This window comes from Amaranthus tricolor, chromosome 8 (genome assembly GCF_026212465.1).
Source record: "Amaranthus tricolor cultivar Red isolate AtriRed21 chromosome 8, ASM2621246v1, whole genome shotgun sequence".
In the NCBI taxonomy this organism is placed as follows: Eukaryota; Viridiplantae; Streptophyta; class Magnoliopsida; order Caryophyllales; family Amaranthaceae; genus Amaranthus; species Amaranthus tricolor.
The window spans coordinates 19,205,252-19,233,000 of NC_080054.1; the positions used below are offsets into that span (position 1 = coordinate 19,205,252).

The 27,749-nt window shown below is 33.9% G+C and overlaps 2 protein-coding genes across 2 annotated transcripts; one reads left to right on the plus strand and one right to left on the minus strand.

The window, feature by feature from the left end:
- Window positions 1-3,415: 3,415 nt before the first annotated feature.
- LOC130820755 (uncharacterized) lies at window positions 3,416-7,619 on the plus strand. The gene has a single exon (XM_057686259.1). The coding sequence runs from the start codon at window positions 4,277-4,279 to the stop codon at window positions 7,013-7,015; it is 2,739 nt and encodes a 912-aa protein (XP_057542242.1). The 5' UTR covers window positions 3,416-4,276; the 3' UTR covers window positions 7,016-7,619.
- A 3,216-nt stretch (window positions 7,620-10,835) lies between these two features.
- LOC130821272 (polyadenylate-binding protein 2-like) lies at window positions 10,836-27,453 on the minus strand. Its single transcript, XM_057686965.1, has 6 exons — window positions 27,219-27,453; window positions 26,988-27,090; window positions 22,457-22,521; window positions 17,024-17,215; window positions 16,787-16,899; window positions 10,836-11,057 (listed from the first exon to the last, which is right to left on the minus strand). Exons 1-6 carry the CDS (start codon window positions 27,339-27,341, stop codon window positions 11,009-11,011), a joined length of 645 nt encoding a protein of 214 aa, XP_057542948.1. The 5' UTR covers window positions 27,342-27,453; the 3' UTR covers window positions 10,836-11,008.
- Window positions 27,454-27,749: the final 296 nt, after the last annotated feature.

Genomic DNA, 27,749 nt, shown 5'->3' on the forward strand with positions numbered 1-27,749 from the left:
TTCCGTCTTTCTTTCCTCCTTAGACCCTAATCATAGTTTTCTATGAACGAGATATACTGGCTATGATGATGACAATATTTCACAACTTCAATCTAACACTAATTTGACAAAGATCTTACGGATTTTACATGAAAAATTTCTCACAATAAACCTTAATTATGGTATTTTACATTTTCAATCATATCATATGAAGTACTTCTATTCATTTCAAAAGAAAATAGTAATATTTACAAACACACTTCTAATAGGGGTATGATATTTTGGATTCTCCGGCTGCCACTTTGAGTTTGCTTAATTCTTAGACTCAAATATATAAGAGCTTTTTGAGTAAAAAAGTCATTATCATAATCATAATTATAATTATCATATCTCACATAGGTTGAAGTCAAAAAGAAAAAAATAACAGACAGATCATATCAATATCCATCCAAAAAAGGACAAATAGAAATGTGCAATTTAAATAATCCTCAAAACATTATTGTGGTGTTGTTTCTGTGTGTATTGGATGGTGTCAGTATCATCTTTATTAGTAATTCTAAATACAGATTCATAATTTGTGTCATCTTACCAATAACCAATATAATCCCACCACTATCTAAATATGGAGGACTTATGTGTAACTTTGAAAAAGTATCTTAGAAAGCCATGAATGATTGACAAGAAATTGCTTTTAGAATTTACTTTTGTTTTCTCTTCTTTTCAGAATCCATGCATAAATTATTTTACACTTACTCCACTCTGCATGCTTTATTTGTACTTAGTTGGTTTACATTTTACATTACAATACATAAAATAAGATTGTATTCCAGCTTTAAATTCCACTACTTTTGGGGTTCAATTATACCACATTCAACATGGATAGATGGCCTTGACTTGAGTTGCTCTAGTCTACTCTTGATTTCACATTTAAAAATTAAAAATCAAACATACTATCTTTACTCCCTCTTTAGTCCTACGAATGGCAAATGAGTAAAATTATATAGATTTTGCACTGCACCTATCTCAGTTGGGGTGAGTATGAATATGAATTTAATTTGCTGATTAGTGGGTGAATATGAGTATGAAAAGTCTTATCTGTCATGAGTAGTGGATAGGTGGTAAGTATGAGATCTTTAATGAGGTTCACTTATACCTTATCACACCTTTTTAATTTTTGACATTTCAAAATTGAAAATCAAACTTACCATCTTTTAGTCTCTCCTACTTAGTTTATATTACTCGTATTTGTCTTATTTCTCACTTCACATATTCATTGATCATTTTTATTTTATATTTTATTTTTAATGTATAAGTTAAAATATAATCAAGCGAAATCCACTACGTATGATGGTGATGAAGTGAAATCTTATTTATTTTGTCTCATTTAAGACTTTATTAATGTCAATTTTTTTTATTTTTCATATATAAGTTAGTAAGATAGGTTCTAAATAGTGTTTGATACCATGAAGGAAGTTCCTTGCCTAATGTATTCAATGATTTTGTTAAAATACATACAAAGTGTTTAGTTGCTAGAGGGCTACAAATTACACATCAAAATAACCATAATCAAGGAAACTAAATATATACAATAAATTCTAGCTAAATAAATGCAAAAACTAGCGAGGAGACTAATGCTTAATTAGAAAAAAGGAGGGTAATTTATTAGAAGGCAAATGACTATGTATAACTCGTACAAAAAAAGAATATGAGAAGCAATTTTAATAGCACAGAGCAAGCTGATAGTCAAGAGGTGACAATTGAAGAAGTTCCTAATTAGACTGAAAGGTAAATTCTAAGAGTTTGCCGTTAGCTAGAATTGCTGATGGGATAGAGTGTTGGTCCATTAAGAAGATTCATGAACAAAAGATAGGAGTAGCAAATATGCAAATGCTGAGGTGGATGGGATGTATGTGCGGTAACACAATGAAGGATGAAATCAAGAACAAGGAGTTTAGGGAGAAGTTAGGTGTTGCCCCATTATCTGCAAAAAAAGACGGTCGACTCTTTTATGAGAAAGATAGAAAACATCATAATGGAGAGTAAGAGAAATCGAGGAAGACCTAAGAAAACATGAGTTGAGCAAATTAGAACGACTTAAGTGAGTTGCACCTCTCACAGGACTTGACTAGAGATACAAATAGTTGGAGACTCCTGATTTATATTTTAGTATACTAATTATATCCTTAGTTGATTTTCTTGCCCTAGTGTCTAGCTATTTTTTACCTGCTCCTTTTTGTCTATTTATTTACTCAACGTATTTATTATATTGTTTCAGCTATAGTTTTGGCCAATGTTGTTTGTGCATGTAGTTTTACTCTTGAGACAATGATATCACTTATATATTTCTCTTTATGTAGGACTCTAACTTTTTTGGGGAAAAATTGACCACGTTACTTTGGCCCTCTCTTTGAAGGGGTACGGGTAAGGATTTTCCGTCACCTTTTTTCACCTAAAACCTATTTTCGAGCGGGATATTAGGTTTATGATAATGAATCATTTCCTAAAATATAAGCATAACATTCTCTAACAAAAACACCTACTTTAATTCTTAAATCACATACTTTGGATGGTAAAACACCTATTTTTGCTCTTAGTAATCTCCCATCCACTTATTACATGAATGGTCTTAACTCTTAATTAGGGGTGTTTATAATGGTTACCCAACATTCAAACAAAGACAATAATAATTTACAAAATCCCCACAACCTTAATGAATAACTAAACAAACAAACTAGTACTCCCTATGTTTACTTTTCTATCCATTTACAATAATTTTCAAAGCAATTTTACAGCTTAAACAACTTTAAATATACATCATTAAAAATATTTAAAATGTATAATAAAAAGATATGTATTGAGATAAATCTAAAAAAAAATTTATATAAATATACTTTATCTTTTATATATCTCAAAAGCCAGGTCTAATTTCTCCCTCTTTAAAATAAAATATTCAAAATAAAAAAATATTAGAGTACGAAAAAAGCATAATTCAACCTTCTATTCACCCTAATGGTCTCATTTAACTTTTGACACGATTCATCAATCACTCTTAACTTGTATTTTATTCAAATGAAATCTTATTTGATTCGTTTTAATGTAAAAATCATATATATATATATATATATATATTAGATATTATTTTTTACAAATTTTAACTATACACATTTTGAGAAATTAATAATATATTTCTTGTATCAACAAATATGCCTAGTCAAATGGAATTATTAACATGAATAGGAGAGAATATTAGTTTAGTCTAGAATGTAGATCAACGGTTCATCAACATGAACATGAGAAAGAGTGAGACAATGTGGTCAAACAACAAAAAGAAATTTCAAATGAGAGAGAAGATATAAGAGAGAGAGAGAGAGAAAAAGACAGAAAGAGGCAAGTAGGTAAAATTTAAGAATTCATTGAAATAAAAGAATCCACTTTTACTTCTCTGCTCATTGTTGACCTCATAAACCTTCCATTATTATTTTTTTCTTTCTCTTCTTTCTTCTTCTTTCACTCTCCCAATTTCCCAGATTTTTCTATTTTCCAAACCTCAAAATTAGACTCACTCAAGAAATTACCACTCACCAGTTACTGAAATTTTGTTTTCCATGAAGTTCTTAACTTACAAAGTCAAAATGGGGGATTACTTCAAAGCTTCTTGTTAAGTTTTCCCAATTAGGGTTTTCTCTGTTAATCCTGTTTCAGTGATTTTGGGATCTGGGTTTTCAAATTCAGTCCATTATAGGAAGTGGGTTTAGTTTAATTTAGCTTAATTTACCCTAATTTTGTTCTTCTCACTCTCTTCTTCCTAAGTCAAATGCAAATACCCTATTTTTATTCTTATTTTCTGGCCGAGATTGGTGCTTAAAACCTCCTCTTTAATTAGTTAATGCAAATTATTCAGATTATATATTATTAATCTTCACTTTCTGGGTTTGATCTTATTTAGGAATCAATCCTTTTGCTGGGTTTTCTTTGTGGTCCAACTTAGACTTCCCTTTTTAATTTATTATACCCTTTATTTTCACCTTTGAATCTGTATGATTCTTTGTGTTTTTGAATGAATTGTTTGAAGTTGTTTAGTGGCAACTTTTTTTTTTCTTGGTGTTATTTTCTGAAAGTGAACTCATTGATTTTAGAGAAAGCAATCTGAACTGATTCCCTCCTTGAAAGTTTTGAATTTGAACTTACTTTCTCTATCTGCTCATTGTTCTTGTTAGAAAGTCATTATCTTGGCTTGAAAACCCAAGCTTAGGTAGATTTCTGTTGAGGATTAGGCTTGCTTTTACTCTTAGTTCAGATGCATCTTTCACTATGGAAGCCTATTTCCCATTGTGTGGCATTACTTGTTGACAAGAAAGGTAGAAGAAAAGATGGGTCTGAATTTGGGGAAGATAGTAAGAAAAACCCTTCAATTCTTAGAAAGTTGCAAGAAAATAAGCTTAGAGAAGCTCTTGAAGAAGCTTCTGAAGATGGGTCTCTTCTAAAATCCACTTTAGAAACTGACCCCGATGCCAATTCTACTAAAGATGAAGGCCTCGGGCGATCGAGATCCCTTGCTAGGCTTCAAGCCCTCAAGGAATTCCTTAGAGCAACTGCATTAGCTGCTGAGCGTACATTCGAATCGGAGGACTCGATTCCTGCCCTTAATGAGGCCTTTTCTAAGTTCCTCACAATGTATCCTAAGTATCAATCTTCTGAAAAGATTGATCAGCTGAGATTAGATGAGTATGGGCATCTTACAGGGCCAGCTGCTAAGGTATGTCTTGATTATTGTGGATTTGGGTTGTTTTCTCATCTTCAGACTCTTTATTATTGGGATACTTCAAGTTTTAGCTTGTCTGAAATGTCTGCTAATTTGAGTAATCATGTATTGTATGGTTGTGCTGAGAAAGGGACTGTTGAACATGATATAAAAACTAGAATTATGGATTATTTGAACATTCCTGATAATGAATATGGAATTGTGTTCACTGTTAGTAGAGGTTCTGCCTTTAAATTGTTAGCTGAAGCATATCCTTTTCATACAAACAAGAAATTATTGACTATGTTTGATCATGATAGTCAATCTATGAATTGGATGTCTCAAGCTGCTAAGGAGAAAGGGGCTAAACTTGTTAGTGCCTGGTTTAAATGGCCTACTCTTAAACCATGTTCAGCTGATCTTAGGAAGCAGATTTTGAATAAGAAGAAGAGGAAGAAGGATTCTGCAGCTGGGCTTTTTGTGTTTCCTGTTCAATCGAGAGTGACGGGATCCAAGTACTCGTATCAGTGGATGGCTCTTGCACAGCAAAACAATTGGCATGTTCTGTTGGATGCTGGTGCTTTGGGTCCTAAGGATATGGATTCACTTGGGTTGTCGTTGTTTCGTCCTGATTTTATCATCACTTCGTTTTATAGGGTGTTTGGTTATGATCCCAGTGGATTTGGATGCCTCCTGATCAAGAAATCTGTGTTGGGATGCCTTCAAAGCCAATCTGGGGTGACTGGAACTGGAATGGTGAAGATCACTCCGGTTTTTCCACCGTATATGGGTGATTCGATGGATGGTCTTGATGGGTTGATTGGGGTTGACGATGATGAAGTCGATGAAAATGGGGATTTTAAAGGGGATTCCCAGAAGGGATCACAAATGCCGGCTTTTTCTGGCGCTTTTACGTCTGCTCAGGTGAGGGATGTGTTTGACACTGAGATGGAGCATGAAAACTACTCAGATAGAGATGGCGCTAGCACAATCTTTGAAGAGACGGAGAGTGTTTCGGTAGGGGAGGTAATGAAGAGCCCTATATTCAGTGAGGATGAATCTTCCGACAACTCATTCTGGATCGACTTGGGTCAAAGCCCAATTAGTTCAGAGAATGCAGGCCAGTTGGAGAGACAGAGATCTACTCCTTCCCCACCCTTATGGTTTACCGGGAAGAAGAGTGCCAAAAGGGTTTCCCCTAAGCCTGCTACAAACAAGTCTAGGAGCCCAACATATGATGGACGGCATATGCTATCATTTGATGCTGCAGTTCAATCAGTCTCGCGTAGTTGTGAAAACATCCATGAGATCAATGAGGAGATACAACCTGTAAATGAGATAGTGGAGTATGAACATGATAATCCAATCAACAAAGCTTCACTGGCTTCAGTAAATAGATCGGATTTCAACTGTCGCATTACAGGGTCTTGCGGCATTACATCTGAGGTGTATGCGGAAACAAAAGAAAGTGCTATTAAAAGAGAAACCGAAGGCGAGTTCAGGCTTTTGGGACGGAGGGATGGCAATAAGTTTCCTGGCGGAAGGGTTGTATGCTTTGAAGAAGATGATGTTCCTAGCAGAGGTAGGCGGGTGTCCTTCAGTATAGAGGACAGTCGTAGAGAGCTATCTGGTCATACTTTGGAGGCAGGTGAGGCGTCTACAAGAAACCTCGAAGATTATGATTATGCAAGTGATGGAGATTATGGTGATGATCTAGGATCCGATAGGAGGGAACCTGAGATAGTTTGCCGGCATCTTGACCATATAAACTTGTTGGGTCTCAATAGAACGACTTCTAGATTACGGTTTTTGATCAATTGGCTTGTGACATCGCTTTTGCAATTGAGATTCCATGGTTCGGATGAAAATAATGCTGTCCCTCTCGTCCAAATATATGGACCGAAAATCAAATATGAAAGAGGTGCTGCGGTGGCATTCAATGTGAGAAACAGAACCCGGGGGCTAATCAATCCGGAAATTGTCCAAAAGCTTGCTGAAGCACATGGGATTTGTCTTGGTATTGGCATCCTTAGCCATATTAGAATCATGGATGTTCCTGGGAATCCAAACGGGGAATTGAACATTACAGATACAACATTATGCAAGCCAATGGGTAGTGGTCGATTTGACGGAAAAAGTGGCTTCTTTAGAGTCGAGGTTTTGACTGCATCGCTTAGCTTTCTTACCAACTTCGACGATGTGTACAAGCTGTGGGCGTTTGTTGCAAAATTTCTTAATCCGGCATTTACCATCGAGAATGGACTTCCAACCGTTGAAGAAGGTATAGAGACATGACATTGTGCCATAAATCTTCCTCGCCAATTCAGGCTCCTCCACCCATCGGATCATGGGGTGTAATTTTTTCCTCAATTTGAAGCTTGCGAAGAGTATAGGAGGTACCGTCAGACTCTTTTCTCTTGCGCTGAATTTGTTTATACATGTTTGCCCTTGGTTTTTGTTATTTACAAATCTTTCGGGTGCTTGTAACTTTTGCTTGTCTTACGGCCACAAGTGTTTTGATATGTTCTAAAATGATTGTTTGCTCGAAATATTAACCATCTGGGTGTTATTGTTGATCCCCTGAAGTATGGTTCTTGAGTTTGTGTATAACATTGTCGTTGTAATGCTAACCGTAGTAGTTCATCACAATGCATATGCATAGAATTGGTAGCAGGATGCAGTAAAATCAAGCATAATCTTGTAATTCACTTTCATTGATATGTTTCAATACTGAATTGAATGAGTTGATTTCTGCTGGTCAGTAATGAGCTTCAATGCTAGATTGTGTAATCTATCCACTGGATTGGTTGTAAATTTATTATTTGATAGCTTCTATTTCTGTAATTTTAGAGGTTTATTGATCTATTTTTGGGATGTAAAGTACAAATTTTTCATATTACAGTTGTTGTTTTGGAGTTCCTCATCAAGGCTAGAAATTGGGTTCTAGAGCATAGTGCAAAAATACGGTCGCGGTAATGGTTGTGAAACGGATTTTACGGCCAATATGGATGATTTTGCTGTCAATGCGTTTATGTTTCGGTTGGGATAAACTCAAAAACCTTTATAATACGGTCGCGATACGGTGATCAAGGCCTTGTTTTTGCACTATGTCTAGAGTGAGTCATTTGCCTTACTAGTGATGTTTTGTAATGTGTTAACTGAAGTTTTCATAGATATAAATATATAATACGCAAATTAGATGTTCCTCAGTCAGGACTCAAGATTGTTGGTTGTAGGCTTGTAGCCTGCAGCTGCAATCAACTTTGTCGGAAAATTCATTATATTTTTCATTCATGTTCTCCCTTCTTGTTTGTTATGGAGATCAAAGGTATGGTAAATTTGCGTATATCCGATCATCAAAATTCAGTTTTGATGGAAGTTGCTTAAACAAACTTTGTTGCAATTGGATATGTGAGAGGTGGATGTATTTTTTTGCTGAAGGACTAAGCTGTTAGGTGACACTAAGTTGTGGATTGTTTGCTGTCATCGGGTGTGTTTGGGAATCCATTTTTTTTATTGGCTTTTTGCTTAGTTTTTAGCTTTTTTTTTAGATAAGTCAATCAACCAAAAAAGTGTTTGATAAATGATTTTTATGCTAATCGAAAAGCCAAAATCAAAAAGTTAATCATTGTAGTTTTTTTTCATTGTTTTTGGCTTTTGGCTTACTTTTCCGTTAATAAAAAACCAATAGTTGTCAAATAATTTTTAGCCAACATCTCCTTAACAACCAGTGTAAACGATTAGCTTAACCAACTAACAGTTTCGGTCCATAATTTAAGCTAATAATCATTTGCTAAACATACTTCATATATAAGAATATAATCGAGTAATTCTTTGTTTAAAACATACTCTCCTTGATAAATGATTTGTTTAAAACATAATTTCAGCTAATAATCATTTGCTAAACTTTTAGTGCACAAATTAATTTGTAATGGTAGAATAAGACTTAAAACAAATGGAGGATAAAAATAAATTGTTAAGATAAAGATAGAATAAGTTTATAAATGAAATTAAAAAAATGTGAGTAAAACAATTGCTAAATAATGAAAATGTTTAAAATGAGTGGGACATATAAAAAAAGGGAGCGTTTTTTCTTTCATATAAAGTTGACATTAAAGATGTTCAATGAATCATGTGTATTTTTTATTTATATAAAGTTATAAATAATGTTTGCTACTAAAGAACAATCAGTAAGCAAAGTTGTGTACAATCGACTAAATAAATAGAATATATTATGATTAACAAACTAATAACTAAGGTCATAGTTGACGAAGTTTAATCAATTAAGTATTACAAAATAATCATAAAGAAAAGTAAAATCAATAGATCCAAACAAAATTAATTCATGGTTGATCAATCATAACAAAATTACATTATGGTAGATTGTCTTAAATGCATTGACAAGTTTTAAATTCTAATAAGAACTTAAGCTAAAAATACCTATTATATAAATAAAGTTTTAACCAGATAATCATCTATACATTTTGTATAATCAGATTAAATAATAAAATCTATACAAAAAAAATTAAATAATAAAATATACACAAAACTTAAATATTATTGGATAGATTATCTCTTTTTATTAGGCTACATTTGATATTCATATTAAATTGAATTTTTCATATTATTTTTTGTTGTAGTTTTTTTGATAGTATTGAAATATACAGTGATTTCTGTGCTGAAAGGTTTCTAATTTCTATAAATCAATGTCAACTCTAAGTGTTGTTTTATTACCACGTTATTGTGTGTTTGGGGGACTGCACCATTATTTTATGTCTTGGTTTGTGAATAGTAGATTTGTATCAAATCATGAGTCATGAGCAAGTTATTTTAATGAAAAATTAAAAAAACTATTTATTGAACCATTTTTTGCAAAAAAAATATTTATTTTATTATTTTTTACAAATAGCTATTTTATACTCCCTCCGAACCAATTTAGTTGTCTCATTTTCTTATTTGGCAAAGTCTTTTTAGTTGTCCCATTTCTATTTTTGTCAATCTTATTTTACTTAAATATTCTTAGTTCACACAAGTAATTACGAATATACCCCCATATACCTTACTTACCCAACTACCCTTCACTACTTATCCTTCACTACTTACCCTTTACTACTTACCCTTTAATGGACCCCACACCATCCTTATAACCGTGTCCAAGCAAATGGAACATCTAAATTGGTTCGGAGGAGTATGACCCAATTTTTGCAAAACCAAGCACTTAACATAAATTTTATTGACCGTCAAGTGGAAATTTACAATGATATATGAACTTGTGTTTCTACTTTCTACCCTCTTATTTAACAAAAGTACAAACTTGTATATGAACTTGTAAAAGTACAACTGTTACATAAATATATTCGTACATTTTCTCTACTTGACCGAGGCCAAGTTGTACAATTTGTGCTATTTGACCTTAAGTCAAGTCACACATTTTATACTACTTAGTTATTTTTTTAAATCAATTAAATTAAGTTGATCAATATTTTTAGATTGCGCCTATTGCGATTACATTAACTGAAAAAAATATATATTTTTAAAAATTTTTAAATACATCAAAACGAATCGATCAATTTTAGATTTGTCAACAATACGCTTACGTTGATTTAAGCGAAATTATTTTTTTACTTTTTATAATTGGTCGAAATTAAATCGATTGACATTCAAATTTGCGTCTACATTTTCCGAAGTTAAAATAAAACACAACACTTGGACAAGGAACGAGGGGAGGAGTCATATATATATATATATATATATATATATATATATATATATATATATATATTAATCTTTTGAATGTATAAACCACGAAAGCATTTCACCATCACTCTGTTTCAATTTGCTTTCTCTCCCAAGTCTCAACTGCTTAAAATAAATTACAATTTAATCATCTTCAATTCAATTAAATTTGGTTTGGTTAAGTTAATAATAATCTAAAGAGTATACCATAAATTTTTTAAAAGTTTGCAGCAATATGACCAAAGATCTCCTAGTCATACTTTTCCTATAAGCGAGATATATTAAATATGATGATGATCTCCCAGTCATACTATCCTTTCATTCAACTAGCTTACCAAAAATGCAACATTCATGTTTCTAACATGAAAAGACTACAATCACAGTGGAAACTGATCAATCAAGACCGAAATTGTCATCTATCATGATTCAACGAGCCTCAAAAAATAAAATGTCATACATCTGAACAGTGATTCAAGGTTGATAACATATACAAGACGGCAAGTTTCAGAATCTATGTACTACCGAAAAAATCCTTCTGCCAGAGAATTTTCCTTAGGAATATGGCTCGTACCGAGTTGGCCTTCTGGATCTATGAGCCTTCCTGCAGCATTAAAAGAAACAAAGAGATATATAAGCAGAAGTCATCTCAGCGATTGTCTCTAAACCTCGAAACTACCAGCACCAGGTTCTAGCAATGAATTACGTAAATGCAATATGAAAAAAATTCCTTTTGCGTTCAATTGTAGCACTCTACATAGTGTTTAAAGCATATGCAAGTATTATTTTAAGTATCGATGACTGCATTCCTATGTTGTTCTGCATTCAACTAAGCCACAGTCCTTAAATCTTAAAAGAAGTTTCAATAAAAATGGCTCGCACACCTTTTATGGAGAAATATGAGGTGCAAATTACAGATAATTGAACTGTAGAGAGTCCACTTCTGCAGATATTACTATGTTACATTGAATTTGCATCATTTGCAAATAAGATGTTTTTTAATAGATAGTGAAAATTTGGCAATAAATGAAGAAAATAATTGAATTGAGTGGATAATATTAAAAGAAAGTTGAAACGTGTAGATTATATTTAAAGAATTAATTACGAATTACAGTCTTAATGTTTGATGCTTTTGCGAATTACAGCATTGATGTTTTTTTTGCGAATTACAGTCTCCAAAGTAGCCATTTGACCGGTATTCAAGCCACGTGACCGATTCCGTATAATTTTGACTGTTGACCACATTTTTTACCTTTGACTTTCCTTCTTTTTGGTTTTAATTTTATTGAGTTTTAATTTTTTTTTCTTTTAATTCCTTCTTCCCTAACATTTAACCTATAAACCCATATGCTCTTAAAACCACCATTGATGAAACTCCATCAAAGCTTAAATCTAAAACCCCTCCTCCTTTTGCTCCTCAATCCCAATCATCTTCCTCTTTTGACCAGTATTAGAAGTTGAAGAGCCAGGTTCTTGATTGTTAGAACTTTGGTGTGACTTTGAGTACGTGTATGATGAGGTTGGTGGTGTGTCGATGTGTGTATGTGTGTGTATGATGATGTGGGAGTTATTATAGACTTTATGATGAGCCGCTTAACCCACACTGTGGCATGCTCGACCGAGCCAGTTGGCTCGACCAGATCAGTGCGCATTCTAATCTGTTGCTCGACTGAAATACAAACCGCTCGACCAAGGCCATTTCGCTCGACCGGTCAAGCGAAGGTCCAGAATGCACTCTGTTTTCTTGCGCTATAAGTTCTACGGGAATGTTTTAATGTGAGCCTTTGCCCAATCATTGGTATACGGCTACTACTATAAATAAGAGTCTCATACACTCACTTCAATGTTGATTCAAACCCTAGCTAAACACAAACCCATCTTCTTTATCTTTTCCAAGTGTAATACTTCTTTGTAAGAGTTCTTAAGAACTCCATTGTTTCTTCACATAATCAAGCAAGCTAACCACCACCGAGGACATAGCCCACATTGGGGTGAACCTCGTGAATCTTATGTCTTTGATTTTGCTTTCTTTCTTATTGTTTCTCATTGCTTATTATGAAGTGTTTACTTGCATTGAACACCCTTGCCATTGGTCTTGGGTGTATTTTAGGGATACAGATTGAAACTTAAGACCCTAGTGAGTTTGTTTTATCAATTTGGTATCAGAGCTTAAGGCTTTTGTTGGTGTTTGGGAGTGTTCAAGAGTGTAAAACTTGTGGAAACATGTCTTCAATGAAGCTGGATATTGAGAAGTTTGATAGAAGTGTAAACTTTGGCTTGTGGCAAGTCAAGATGAAGGCAATCTTGATACAAAATGGGGTGCACAAGGCTCTTGAAGGTGAAGACAAGAAACCCATTGGAGTAAGTGAAGCAAAATGGGAAGAAATGGATGCTAAGGCTCTATCGGCTATTCAACTGTGTCTCTCAAATGAAGTTGTGAAGGTGACTACCTCTAAAGGGATATGGAAGAAGTTGGAGTCTCTTTATATAGCAAAGAGCGTGACCAACCGGCTACTCTTGAAGAGTAGACTCTACGATCTCCGATTGGAGGAAGGTGAATTCCTTAAACCCCATCTTGATGAATTTTATTCCATTGTCATGGACTTGCAAAATATTGATGTTAAACTTGATAATGAGGATTTGGCTATTTACTTCTTGTGTTGATTACCACCTTCTTACAAGCACTTTAGGGAGACCTTGCTCTATGGTAGAGACAATTTGAGTAGTAATGATGTTAAAAATGCCTTAACCCAAAGGGACTTGATAGATACACAATTGTCAAGTAAGTCATCTAGTACCTCAAATGATGGCTTGTATGTGAGGGGTAGAGCCAATGATAAGGGTTCTATTTATGGTAGAGGTAGCAAGGGTAAAAGTAGGTCAAAGTCTAGAAGTTCAAACAAGAACAAAACTTGCAACTATTGCAAGCTCAAGGGTCACATCAAAAAAGATTGTGGAAGTGGAAAAAGAAACATTCCAATGATGAGGAGAGGTCTAAGGAGGGCTCTAGTAGTGCCGAGGCTAGCTATGCGAATGATAGTGATGATGGTGGCGTTTTGGTTGCCACACAGGAGTATAAGGGTGGAAATGAATGGATTCTTGATTCCGGGTGTTCTTTCCATATGACACCCAACAAGAGACTATTCACTACCTACGAAAAGGTAGATGGAGGGAATGTCACTATGGGCAATAATGTAACTTGCAAGATTGTCGGCGTTGGGAGTATTCAAATAAAAATGTTTGATGGTATGGTGAGAACTTTGTTCGATGTTAAGCATGTCCCCGGGTTAAAGAAGAACTTGATTTCATTGGGTACTTTAGACAAGAATGGTTGTAGGATTGCTTGTCAAGGTGGAGTGTTGAAGGTCATAAAAGGTTCACTAATTGTGATGAAGGGGAAAATGAACGGGAGTTGTATACTCTAGAGGGTTCTACGATCTCCGACTCCGTGAATGTCTCCACAAGTATCATGTCCGATAAAGAGACCAAATTGTGGCACTTGAGGTTAGGTCATATGAGTGAGAGTGATATGCATGAGTTGAGCAAGCAAAGCTTGTTTGGAGGAAAGAAACTCGGGAATTTTGGCATTTGTGAACATTGTGTGTATGGGAAGCATAAGAGAGTGAGTTTCAAGCCAGCTATCCACAACACCAAGGGAATCCTTGATTATATTCATTCCGATCTTTGGGGGCCTTCTAGGAAGACCTCATTTGGTTGGTGCAACTACTTGCTTACTTTTATTGATGACTATTCAAAGAAGGTTTGGTGCCATTTCATCAAGCACAAAGATGATGTATTTGATGTCTTCGTTGATTGGAAGACCATGATTGAGAATAAAATCGAGAAGAGCATCGAGACATTGAGAACGAACAATGGTCTTGAGTTTGTTGATAAGAAGTTTCTTCAATATTGCACCAAGGAGGGTATAGTGAGGCATAGAACATGTGTTGGAAGGCCTCAACAAAATGGTGTAGCCGAAAGGATGAACAAGCCATTGTTGAAAAGGGCTAGGAGTATGATCGCACAAGCTAAGTTGAGAAAGAGGTTTTGGGCCGAAGCCGTTCGGCATGCTACTTAGTGAACCATTCTCCACACACCGCATTGAACTACAAGTCCCCACAGGAGGTATGGTATAATTCACCGGTTGATTATTCTAATCTTAGAGTATTTGGTTGTCCTGCCTATATTCACGTGAGTGAGGGAAAACTTGAACCTAGAGCTAGAAAATGTATTTTCATGGGCTATGGTTTGGGTGTAAAGGGATACAGGGTGTGGTGTGAGAAGCCTAAAAAAATCATTACTTCAAAGGATGTAGTGTAATATCCGGTCTACTCCATATCCGGATTTTTTTAAAAAAATAAAATAAAATATGAAAAGTGGTTTTGGCAAAACTAAACTCACGGTTACCATCTCCTCTCAACTTCCCTCCCCATTAACTCCCCATTAACCTATAATTTCCCATAACTCCCTTTAATAACTACCTTATTTACTCTTATAAATTAAACCTCTTACACAGAAATCACTCACCTAATATACCTCACACACTCCTTCCTCCTACAAATTACTCTCTCCATCCTCCATTTGTTCAAATTTCGATCAAGAAAAAAGGCAGAAATTTGATACTAAAGGTAAGAATTTCATCCTTTTGTTAAGAATCTTTATAAAAAAAAAGAAAAATAATATAATATATATGTCTGACCTTGGTTTTCCGGCGATATGGCGGTCACCGGGATACCACCGGCGTGCGACGGCGGCCACCGAAGCCACCGCCGGCTGGCAGCCAGCCCTTCTTCCTTCCTCCTCTCTCTTCTTTCCCTTTCTTTTCGTGGGTTGGCTTTCGTATAACCCAATTCTATTTCTCCTAAGTTTAACTTTTCTTTTTACTTTTCTTTTCTTATTTTTCTTCTTTTCCTTTTAAATCCTTTTAATCATATTATTGTTTTAACCTTTCTCCTTTTCTTTATGTACTATTCTTAATATTTCTAATTACTTTTTTTGAAACTACCATTTTAAATCTATATAAAACGAGAGTCTTTTAATTTATTATTGGTTGATTGGGTATTAATTTGAGATATATTATTTTATCGTATAGACAGCGGATTCGTAGACAAAGATTATTAGGAGCGCACGTTTATCTATAATCGCGTAACAAGGTAATTCTTAATGTCCATCTAATTAGGACTATCCCGTTAATATTATGTGTTAAGTGATAATTAATGTGTTTAAATAGAATGCATGCTTCTATATGACATTATTTTGTACGATATTATGTTTTATATATTCTCAAATTTTATCTACTATTATTTTTGCAAACTTGAATTTATAATTATTATTTTGATAAAATTTTTATTATTATTTTGATAACGAATTAGATACGGTTTGATTTGAAAGAGAAATACTTATAATATTATTATTTTGATGATAATATTATTATTTTGATGAAAGTTATATTATTATTTTAATAATGATTTTAAATGCGATTGAATTTGGGAAAAAAATATTGTGATATTAATATTGCAATTAAATATTCTTGAGATATATTTTCTTGGGAAAACCTATGATCATAAAATAAAATGTATAATGTATGTTTGATTATATGTTTGTGTTCTCGCGACTAATTATTAGAATATATAAAATCACGTAAAGTGTAACACGAGGGAAATGAAACTCTTATATTTGTTGTGATCCAAGTATAAGGGTGATGAACAGGTTGTCCTGTTTGGTTAGTATAGCTGCCGACAGGTATTATTATTTCTGATACTTGATACGATGTTTGGTCTTCCTTCTATTTGTTGTGATCCAAGTAGAAGGGGTGTGCACAGTAGGGTTCCTTGAAACTACTCTGCACAGTAGGGTTCTCGTGAGACGGTCTTTTTTAGCGAATAAGTTTTCGAAGCTACATTTCCCAATGCTTTTTTTTCAAGCCGAACCTAAAACCATATATAATACCATAAGCCCTTCTTTTCTTTTCTTTTTTTCTTTATCTTTTATTTTTAGTTATATTTTCTTTTCTCGCCCTTTATTCTCATTTTATTTTGTGGTATATTAAAATTATACCTACGTTTCCAAAACTTTAAAATTAACGCTTCTAATTTCCATTTACGATTCTAATATCGAATAAAATTTCATTTCAGATAACAGATTAAAGCACACAAAGGAGAAATTATGATGATCACAAACACCTATAATGATGATAGTCTATAAGAAGCTATAGTTGAAATTTGAAAACTCTACTAATCAACAAGCAACAATGGCAAAGCCTTAACCGACAACCATATTGACATATCAAAAATTAAAAATGAAAAGGAAGTGATAGAAGTATTGTAACATTACCCATAGCTATATGGGTCATAGAAGTATGGTCCGGGGTAGAAGTCCATATAAGGATTGAAATACCATCCCCTATATTGTTTCTTGCCTGGCACATTTGTTCTCTTGGGTAGCACCTGCAAATAATTGGTCAAGTAAAAGCGAAAAAGTAACAAATAATGACAATATGCTGATATATCTCAACCAGCAAGGCATCAGCACCAGGATAGAATTGCACCAAATCGCTTCTATATTATATACCTTCAACTGACGGGCATGTAATTCAGATTCATTCAATTTAAGAGCCTGTTGGGCAGCATCCTGTTCCTCAAATTCCACATACGCAACACCCTTTGGCAGGCCAAACTCGTCAGTCAGAATGGTCACTCTATTAATTGTTCCACAAGCTTGAAAATGTTGCTGCACATCTTCAGTGGTGCAAGCATAATCAACCTGAGGGATCAATTTTTTGTGCACAGTTGGTCAAATTGAGAAGAATTTACGAATCGTAGCCAGACTCAATATATAAATATTAAACAAAGCATCATTTAATACAAAGCAAGTTCTGCAATACAGATCAACATGAGATAATCAGCAGCCCCACCAAAGGAATAAAGAAGGGAGAGGATCAAAAGTACTGAATTCATGTATAAATCCTTGTTGCATAATTGGAAAATGTTCAAGAGACAGACGGAGATCAAACTTCTAAAACATCACAAAATATTCTTTTTAAAAACTAAATTCTACGGGTAATACAATTGGAATTTAGAAGTTCAAGGGAGTTAATCGGTCACTACCCATTTCTCTCTCCCTCTTTGTTTTCTTCACTGCCGAAAGGCAGATGTTAAAATACGTTAACATTGTATTTAGCGTAATCAACATCAAGGTCCAGATTCATCAGCTTAAAGATTATAAGCATACCCTACTATATAGAGGTTTAACATGTATTTCGCGAGTGAATGCATGAAATTAAAGCTTAAACATATATTTATCTGGCTCAAGTAAACTTCAAGGACTTTTCTCCTTTAAGATAATAATATAGATAAGAGAACCACTTATTAGTGAACTCCCCCTCATCGTATCCGTCAAACTATAATTGTTCACTTGAAACACACGGACATAATAAACTAAGCAATTGAAACAATATGAATTTCATACTCCCCTTCTCTTTTTCCTTCATAAACCAACACTCCTTTTCTTTCCCTTTTAACAAGCAACAATCATAGCAAAAAAACACAAAAAAAAAAGGAAAAGAAAACAGCATGGGCAAAAGTATATGACATTCATCATCACACCCGCAAAACCAGTTTGGAATGGGCAACACTGCTCTCCATTATCCCTGCAAGTTGCAACTAGCTCCTGCTGAAGTGGTGCGCCTCTGCAGTTGAAGCAGCAGGGAAGCCTTGAACGAATATCTCGGACCAGAATAATTATAATTGTACCCACTTTATAAACGCATTTCTCCTTCTCTTTTTTTTTTTTTTTTCTTTTTTACAATTCATCAACTTGGTGTGACATCAGATCTTCCACTTAAAGAGTAAATGAAAGAAAATAATGTGTGATCACCAAGTGATTATTCAAAATACTTTTTTAGTCCCCTTCTACTCTTTACATAAATGTTCATTTTTCCTTCTTTTTTGGGGACTTCTTGATGTTTCACAATTTTTCAACTTTGTTTCTTTTTCCATGAATTCTTCTGTTTTTATTTTCTATTTTTGTTTTCTTTTTCCTTTTATTTTAACTTCCTTTTGAATCTTTTCAACATTTTACATAATAAAAATTTCAATGACCTTCTATGCCTAACAAGAATCATTTTTAAAGCTAATCCAACCAATCTCCAAATATTGAGTACAAATTGCAGCATTAAAACACAATGAACTTGATGATGAAGATGAACCCTGCGATCATAGTACGACAGTTGAATCAAACCATGACTAAACTAAAAGTAGAATAAGATGCTGCATATAAGGTAGAAAAGTAAAATAGACACTACATAAAGAGAAGCTACATGATGCAAAAAAGGGGTCGGGGCATCCATTAAGAGAACCATAAGTCCAAAATAGGTCCAAAATAAACATTTTCGCTACAGAAATCCATAAGATCCATTTTATATTGAAAAAAGACAAAGTAAGGGAATAGAATATGATCCTCATGAGAACATGATATCAGAACGCAACTGCTCAAAAAGAAGGTCCTTTCCTTAAAAAACTTGAAATATAGGAAGTGCAAGTAGTTACAGACTTACGGTAAATAATCTCAGCTCATTGAACATAAGTTTTCAAGTTCCCTGTTTTACACAAAAGAGATTATTTATAACTTTTCAAAACTAAAACAATAAGCGATGGTCTCCAGCACCAAAAATAGAAATAGTGCTTTGCATATTGACATACAAGAGAGTCACATGTATAAATGTCAGAAAATTGGAGTCAAAAGAATTCATACCTAAAGTATTAGTGAACTAAAGCATGGGTTTCCTCAAATATAATATAGAAGCTGATAAGTTGAAGATGTTCTACCATAAATATAAAAGTTGGAAACATGTGTTTAATCTTTTAATTGGTCTAGAGGCTTAGGTTCATGTCTCACATATGCTCGCGGAAATAGATTCAGCATAAAGCTTATGTGTTCTGCCATTATCTCTTTCCTCCCCGTGCATCTATATCATGTATTCCCTGTGTTTCAAGTAATTTTATCACTTTTGATAAAAATTGTGAAAGATTTAACCGTATTCCTTTCCTAACAACACTAAGAAAATAGGACTTTCAATAACAATCCTCCACAAAAAAGATCACTGAACTCAAAACATTTATAGGAGTCCAGATTGAAACATTCATAAAGCAAAAACAAAATCCATTTCCCCATGAAACTTAACAATGAATGTTGTATAGTTTATCACATGAATTTAGCTGAAGTAATCAAGTTATCTTCCACGTTATCTCAATGATAACACAAACCAAAAATAGGAAAGCTCCTTCACTGTTTCAACTTTTTTGCATCTAAGCTTCCGGTACCAGAGAGTAATCTTACCATCCCCGTCTGTTACATTACATAAGGGTCGTTATGTAACATGTTTGAGTTTCTATGACGTTAAATTCCGTTACATAATAGTGCATAAATTATCACGGTCAAAACATTGCATTGACAGTTACATAACGTGTAACAGCCAATACTTCTCTCCCCCTTTTCACTCTTCCCTTAACGTACACCCAGAAACCCTAACTCTCTCACCTTCTCCCCTGACCAAAACTCAGTGCCTCAATCTCTTTCCCCTTTCTCGTTCATATGTGTTCTTCACACCACAATAGAAGGTCAAAATTGCTAGTATATACTTTAGTTTAGAATTTTAGATTTTGAGTTGCGCATCATTTTCTTGACTGTAATTTAGGTTTCATATGTCTTAGGTTTGGATCTTGATTTTCTTTTTTTTTTTTTTGATTTTCTGGTACTTACATCAATTTAGATCTTTATTTAGGTTTTGTTTTTAATATCTGAAATTTACTTTAGTTTATATTTTCAGTATTATATGCAATTTAGCTATTTACTTCAATTTAAATCTTTGTTTTCTCTAGATCTAGTGTCCTAGAAAAATTGTATTTTCTCCCTTAAAAATATGGACACGAGATTTCATACGTATGCACATGACTTGTTGCTATCTTAATTTTCTTAAGGAATTCATCAACTGTAGGGAGAATGAAGGCTTGATATACTCCAATGTTGAAGACTTCCACTTCAAGTTTACTACTTCCTAATATAATTTTTCTGATTGGATGTGAAATAATTTGTTAGAATGGTTTGATGTTGAAGCTTTGATCACACTTCTATTTAGTGTTTAATGACAACTTTAATTTGATAATGTTTTCCATATTTAGCTTACATATGTGTTTTTATAGTATAGATTTATTTAAGAACCAACTTCAATAAGATTACTGCTAGCACTTTGCTAGCACTAATTGTTAATTCTTAGTTCAATATGATTATGGTTAGCATAAAAGTAATACCCAAATTGGAACTATTGTATTCAATGAATTTGATTTGGTTCAAAGTAGAAATGAAGAGCAACCAATTGAAATTTCGGTCGATTCGATGCAATTAGGGAAGGACATTTAAGGGTCCGAGTTGTGTCTGGACGGCTAGACCCGAACCTTACGCATACCCAATTTTTAAAGTCAATTTCAAACCCGAACCCTAATCTTAAAGGTCTAGAAAATCGGAACCGGATCCTTGGTTCCAGAACCGGGACCAGAGTTTTAAAATTATTTTTCAATGTAAACTTGAAGTGTTTAAAATGTAGACGCTAAGTTCAACTTTGAACCTTAGGACGCTTCAATTTTTAGGGTCTAGACTAGGATTTGGATCCTTAAGTTTTCAATTGGACACGAACCCTGACCCTGAGGATCCAAAAAATTTAGACCCTTACCCTTAGAATAGGCTAGGGTTTAATAGGGTCTGGATAGAGTCTTGGACCTTTGCCCATCCTTAGGTGAAATTCAATCCATTCGATTAAATCAGTTCGATTTGGATTCTTAATGACAACGCGGTTCAGTTCAATTTTAGATTATAAAAAATAAAATTTGAATTTGGTCTGAAAAACTCAAAATCGAATTTATTTGGATCGATTTGAATTTGTATCAAATCCAAACCAAACACAGAATTTACATCCCTAAACGAATACCTGTAGCTCAATGGCAATTGCGTTTGAAATTAAATTTACCAAGCATTGTATCAAATAATCACCAGAGTGAAGAAATTACAATCCAAACGAAAATCACACAAAATCCAATGCCATAAGACAGATCAAAAGATAATTCTAAAATAATGAGTTACAAATAGCCGACAAAGAGATAGGAAGCATAAATTTTTCATGAAAGCCGGAAAAAGTCCATAGACTCCATACCATATCACACAACAGGAATTAGCATATTCAATGGTTGAATACCACCAACATTGTAGGCAAAAGGGAGAAAGAGAATTCATTTATAGATAAAGAGACCTCAAACTCCACCATAAAAATAAGACACTTAGTCTGAGAAGCTAACATGATTTTTGAATGTCAATCAGACATGAAAAAATGGGAAGAAAAATGGCAAATTCTCATCAAAGTAAAGAAATTCATTAAGCATATCTAGTCTTCCCATTCAGAGGGAAAAGATCGCAATCTTCAATCTTAAGTCTGTAAAAAATTGCACTAGTTTGGCATTCTTAATGAAATATTAGGCTACATTTGACTGCTACAGACAACCGTCGTCAACTCTATCATCAATTAATTGTTAAGATCATAAATTCATGATGGTAATTTCATTAGCTACTTTGTAAAATAAAGGGATTGTATTTTTGATAATCCAATGCAAATGCAAAACCAAATCCAGTAAGGATAGCAAACAATGCCATCGAACATGGCTTATTATATTTGAGAAAAGAGGTGGTATCACGTACAGACTAGTATATAATAAGGAAAAGAATAGACTAAATGACGGTGCCAACGTCAGCATCACGAGAAACTTGTTAGCACGTTGTTTGGATGGAGGATGACGATGATCAAACAAGACAAAGAGGAGGAAAGCAAGTGAATAACTTATGGTTCAACATCTTGGTCAGCTCAACTAATCCATACATTTAGGATTAAACAAATATATTATTTTATACCAAGATAAACTAGTTATGTCAATGTTGATGCCTAAAGATACAAGTTCTTACATTGCTAACATAAACAGACCGCGAATCCACCTCCTTGTTTACCAGTTCGGCAACACTAGCAGGATCTGTAAATTATAACCACTGTTATAGCTGATATTCAAACAAAAGAATATCAAATTTGAAGAGCGGGGGCAACATTTATCAGAATAAAGATCAGCTTCAATATCATCAACAACAACAATGCCAAAGTTTTAATCCAAAAAGATTGGGGTCGGCATCAACGTTAATGTACATACAAATAACAGAAAAACTGTAGGCCAAAAAAATAAGAACAATAAAATTTATCCCTTAAGAATCACGAAAAGAGATGATTTGTAAGAGTCATAGGCTAATAGCAAACAATCATTGATTTCATATGCTCTCACATTATATATTATAAAATCATACAATGATACCAAAGCTATAATCCCACAAAATATGGGGATCAACTATTTGAACCAAAACAAACATATGTAGAAGTTTGAAATATATAATATCTCCTACAATCAAAGTCAATTTCAATGATCATTCACATACACTATCCTTCAATCATATGTTCCCTATATAAAACCACAAAGCTCACAAATGAAAACAGGGATGGAAAACATGCACAAAATTTATGCAGATTATTAAGGTGAAAATACATACTTGCACTGTCATTTAATTATTGCAACATATGTCCTACGAAAAAGTTCTAATTAACCGCAACATTTCTAGCTTTAGCAAAAATTAAGGAAGATTCCATAAAGCGCCATTTCCAACAAAAAAAAGTTATGCAAGTTGGAGACCACACTACAATTATCTTTTAGAATAATTAGGGCATTTGTCCTAAATTTACTACTATCTTATTTAATGTGCCATCAAGAAATATTGCAAGTATTAAATGGCAGGAGAAATATATAGCTTTTCGATCACCTAAATCATATTGCAAACTTATATTATCTCTACTAGCGAAGAACACATTAACTGGACAAAAAAAAGCGCAAAATATGCAAACTAGCAAATTGATCTATCACCGTGCGGTATGCCAGCATCCTACAAGATTATAATACCAACTTTCCATGTCTAATAAAAAAAGTTGACTAGACATAATGCTAACAAGAACGAATAACTTAGTATTTACTAGATGACAAATAATTCAACATACACACCAAATGCATACAACAATACTATCCAAATTAGAGAGATTTCATATTTTTCAAGTGACGGAAATACAATTTCCAAATAACCAAAAGCACTCATTAGCAAACATGACAAGTTAAGTTTGATCAATCCCATATTTATTTCCCTCAAGAGCTTAATTTCAATATCATGTAATGGGATAATAATGTTACTAATATGTCATGTGTTTTAGCTCATGGGTTGTTATTAAGAGTTTGTCAATAGAAAGTTGGTTACAACTGACTGATTTGGCGAGAATTAAGGAAGTTTGTTAGAGTTAGTTGTTAACTAGTATATGTAGCTATAATGTATTCTCAGTGGATGCATGAATAATAATAAACACAATCATCTGTAATTCTCTCTAATCTCATTCTCTTTTATCTTCTTTTTCTTCTTCTCTTCTTGACCATGTTTTTTATTTAAACAAAAGCTATACTTATCAAAGCCTGCTACTGTCATATACTTTGTCCCTTTGAGTTTTCTTTCTAGCACATAAGGTGATGTTGTAGTACCAATTTCTCATTTTTTCATTATGGCGAAAAACCGTACATTTAGTTGATGCAATGGAGGATATTGTAAAGACTTTAAAAGGCTAAACGACGTTTAAGATATGCGAAATATTGGAAGAGCAAGGTAATTCAAGTACTACTCTAGAGCAGGGTATTCTTGGGTCTTCACCACATAAGGTAATCATTCTCATCAATTAGGCTATACTCCAAAACTTAAATTTCCTATTTTTGATGGTATACCCTAGGGCTTGGATTAGAAAAGCTAATAAATACTTTCGTCTTTGTAAAATCAGTGATGAGAAAAGGATGGATTTTGCCTCTATTCATATGTGAGGTAAGGCAAATTCATGGTTTGTGTAGATTGGGGTGTGTTTTGTTTGGATTCGGGTACTAGATAAAGAGATATGGGTAGAAATGTTGTGGAAGAGTTCAATAAATTAACTAAATCAAACAGGAACATTAGAGGATTTGGATTCCTTTGAGGAGCTCAAGTCATTAATGATCCAAAGAAACTCCCAATCACCTTAAAACTTTTTTCTTGATAACTTTGTTGGGGGGGGGGGTTTAAAACCTACAATTAAACATTTTCTAAGGGCCTTCAATCCTGTTTCTTTATATTTTATTAAAGGAACCAAATGATGAAGCTATAAAACCCACTATTAAGCCTTCTTTTTTTAACCCACCCAAGAAACCTCTCTTTGATTAGTAATCCTATTAATATGAGGTAATCAATGAGCAAGATTTTCTTTTACTAGCACTGATGGTGAGCAAGATTTAGATTATTTGGAAGAGTTACTTGAGCAATATGCAGTTGAGTTGTGTTTGAGGAACCAAAGGCATTACCTCCTTCCAGGGGTCAACTTGATCACAAAATACCATTGGAGTTTGGAGCAAACCCAGTTAATGTGAGGCATATAGATATCCTCTTAAACTGAGAGATATACATCAACAATGATTTTAGTGGGCAAAAAGGATGGTTCATGGAGATTATGTGTGGATGACATGGCATATAATAGCAAAACAATGATAGATAAATTTCCAATTCCAGTGGTTGATGAACTCATTGATGACTTAGCTACGAGTAAAGTGTGTTTAGCAAGATTGACCTTAAAGCTGGATATCATCAGCTGAGGGTGGCTAAGAGTGTTGTGTATAAAATAGCTTTTAAGACACATAATCGCCACTACGAGTTCTTAGTTATGCCCTTTGGGCTAACAAATGCTCCAACTTCATTCCAATCATGTATGAACTAAATTTTCAAACCTCTACTCAAAAAAGGAGTTTTGGTTTTCTCTAAGATATTTTAGTATACAGCCTTGATGAGGAGGCCCACTTGCAACACTTGTCCCATATTTTTCAATTGATGATCCAACATTCTTTGTTTGCAAAGAAAAGCAAATGTACATTTGGAAGAAAGAAGGTGGAGTACCTAGGTTATTTCATATTAGGGGTTGGTGTGGAAACTAATCCTCAAAAGATCCAAGCTATCATTTCTTGGTTTGTTCCTACTAAAAACATGCAATTGAGAAGCTTCCTTGGATTTGCTAGCTACTGTAGAAAGTTCATTCAGAGATAAGCTTGGATTGGCAAACCCTTGACTCAGCAGTTGAAGAGAGGAGGATTTCTTTGGAATAATGAAGCTCAAAGTGAATTTTAATACTTGAGGAAGGCTTTTAGTTCAGAACCTAGCTTTACCAGACTCTGGTAAGCTCTTAATCATAGAGACTGTGCCTCTAAGTTGTGTTGGGGTTGTTTTAATGTAGGAAGGCCATCTCTTAGCCTTTCTTAGCAAAGCACTATGTCCTAAATGGTAGGCACTTCACCTGGATTGTTAACACCTTTACCTATTCCACATGACGGGTAGACTGATATTTCAATGGACTTTGTCACAGGTATTCCTAAATTGGGTGGTAAGAAAGTCATCTTTGTGGTTGTTTATACTGAGTAAATGTGCTCATTTCATGGACATGCATCATCCCTTTACAATTGTTGGTGTAGCACAAAGTTACCTTGATGGAGTCTTTAGGCTTCATGGTTGGCCTGAAACCATTGTTTTTTATAGGTATTTAATTTTCTTGGGTGAATTTTAAAAGGCTCAATTTACACTTTAAGGAACTTCCCTCCATTTGTCCTCTGCTTACCATCCACAATTTGATGGCCAAAAGGAAGTTCTTAATAAATGCTAGGAGACTTACCTTAGGTGCATGTCTGGACAGTGCTCAAGTGAGTGGAATTTCTGGCTTCCATTAGTTGAGCAGTGGTATAACACCAACTTTTACTCAGCTACTCAACTCACTCCTTTTAAAATTGTCTATAATCAACCACAACCTCACCACATGCCATACTTGCCAAGAGAATGTGAACATGAGAAGGTTGATAGACCATTCATTTTGAAAACAAATATCCACATTTTGCTTGTTAATTGTAATTTTCCTTTTGTTTTTTCTTGACTTGAGGACAAGTCTGAAGGGGATGGAATGTAGTGGGATATTAGTGTTACTAATATGTCACATGTTTAGCTCATGGACTGTTATTAAGAGTTTGTTAGAAAATCAGTTAGAAAGTTAGTTACAACTGATGGGTTTGGCATGAATAATAATAAACACAATCACTTTTCTTTTAATTATTATCTTCTTTAACTCTCTAATCTCATTCTCTTCTATCTTCTTCTTCTTCTCTTCTTGAATCTTGACCGTGTTCTTTGTTTAAACAGACGCTATACTTAAAGTCCTGTTACATATTAAGCTCTGAAAAACACAAATATTTTATAATCTTTATCAATCACTCTTTACAAAAGCCAGTACACAGATAAAAGATGATGATTACCAAATTAGGGTTGGAAATCCAAATAAAACATGAAATAATACGTAGAAAGAACAAACCTTGATCAGCATCCATTTTCTTCTCAACTTTGTCACAAATCTCACGAAGAGCAGCAGCAATTTCTTCAATTTCCTTTATTCTCTTCTTCATTTCATCAAGTTCCTAAATCAAACCACCAAAGATTTCACACAATAACCAATGAAAAACCTATTACGTTCCAATAACGATCAAATAAGCAAAAAAGACAACGATTAACATCATACTTCTAGGAAAAAGAAAAGAGTAAAAACCTTATAGACATCTGCATCAGCGGAAGAAATGTTAACATCGGGGTTATGAGGATCCATATCTCCTTCCATGTCTCCATTAACGGGAATATCTCCTCGGTAAACCTCATGCTCTTCTTCATCCATAGCTTTGGTTTTTCGCTGAAATCGGAAAAGGTTCGATAAACGGAAGGACAGAACAAAATATCAAGACAACGATAACCATTTGTATACTACCTGACTACCTCCTATTCCCCAAATCTATTTCATTTGAATTTTTATCATATTTAGGTGGTGAAATTTGACTATATGTAAAAGAAAAATTATATTATTTTTAAATTGTTATAGGGTAAAATAAGGTTAGTAACTGTAAAGAAGTTAAAAAATTAAGTTTAGTAATGGTACATTAGTAAAGTTAACATATACAAAATAAAAATGAGACATTTACGATGATTTGATACAATGAGAAAATAAAACACTTAGGGGGCGTTTGGTTCGCACAAGGGAATCGGAATGGAATGAGGAAAGGAAATGAAGGAGAAAGGAATGGATTCC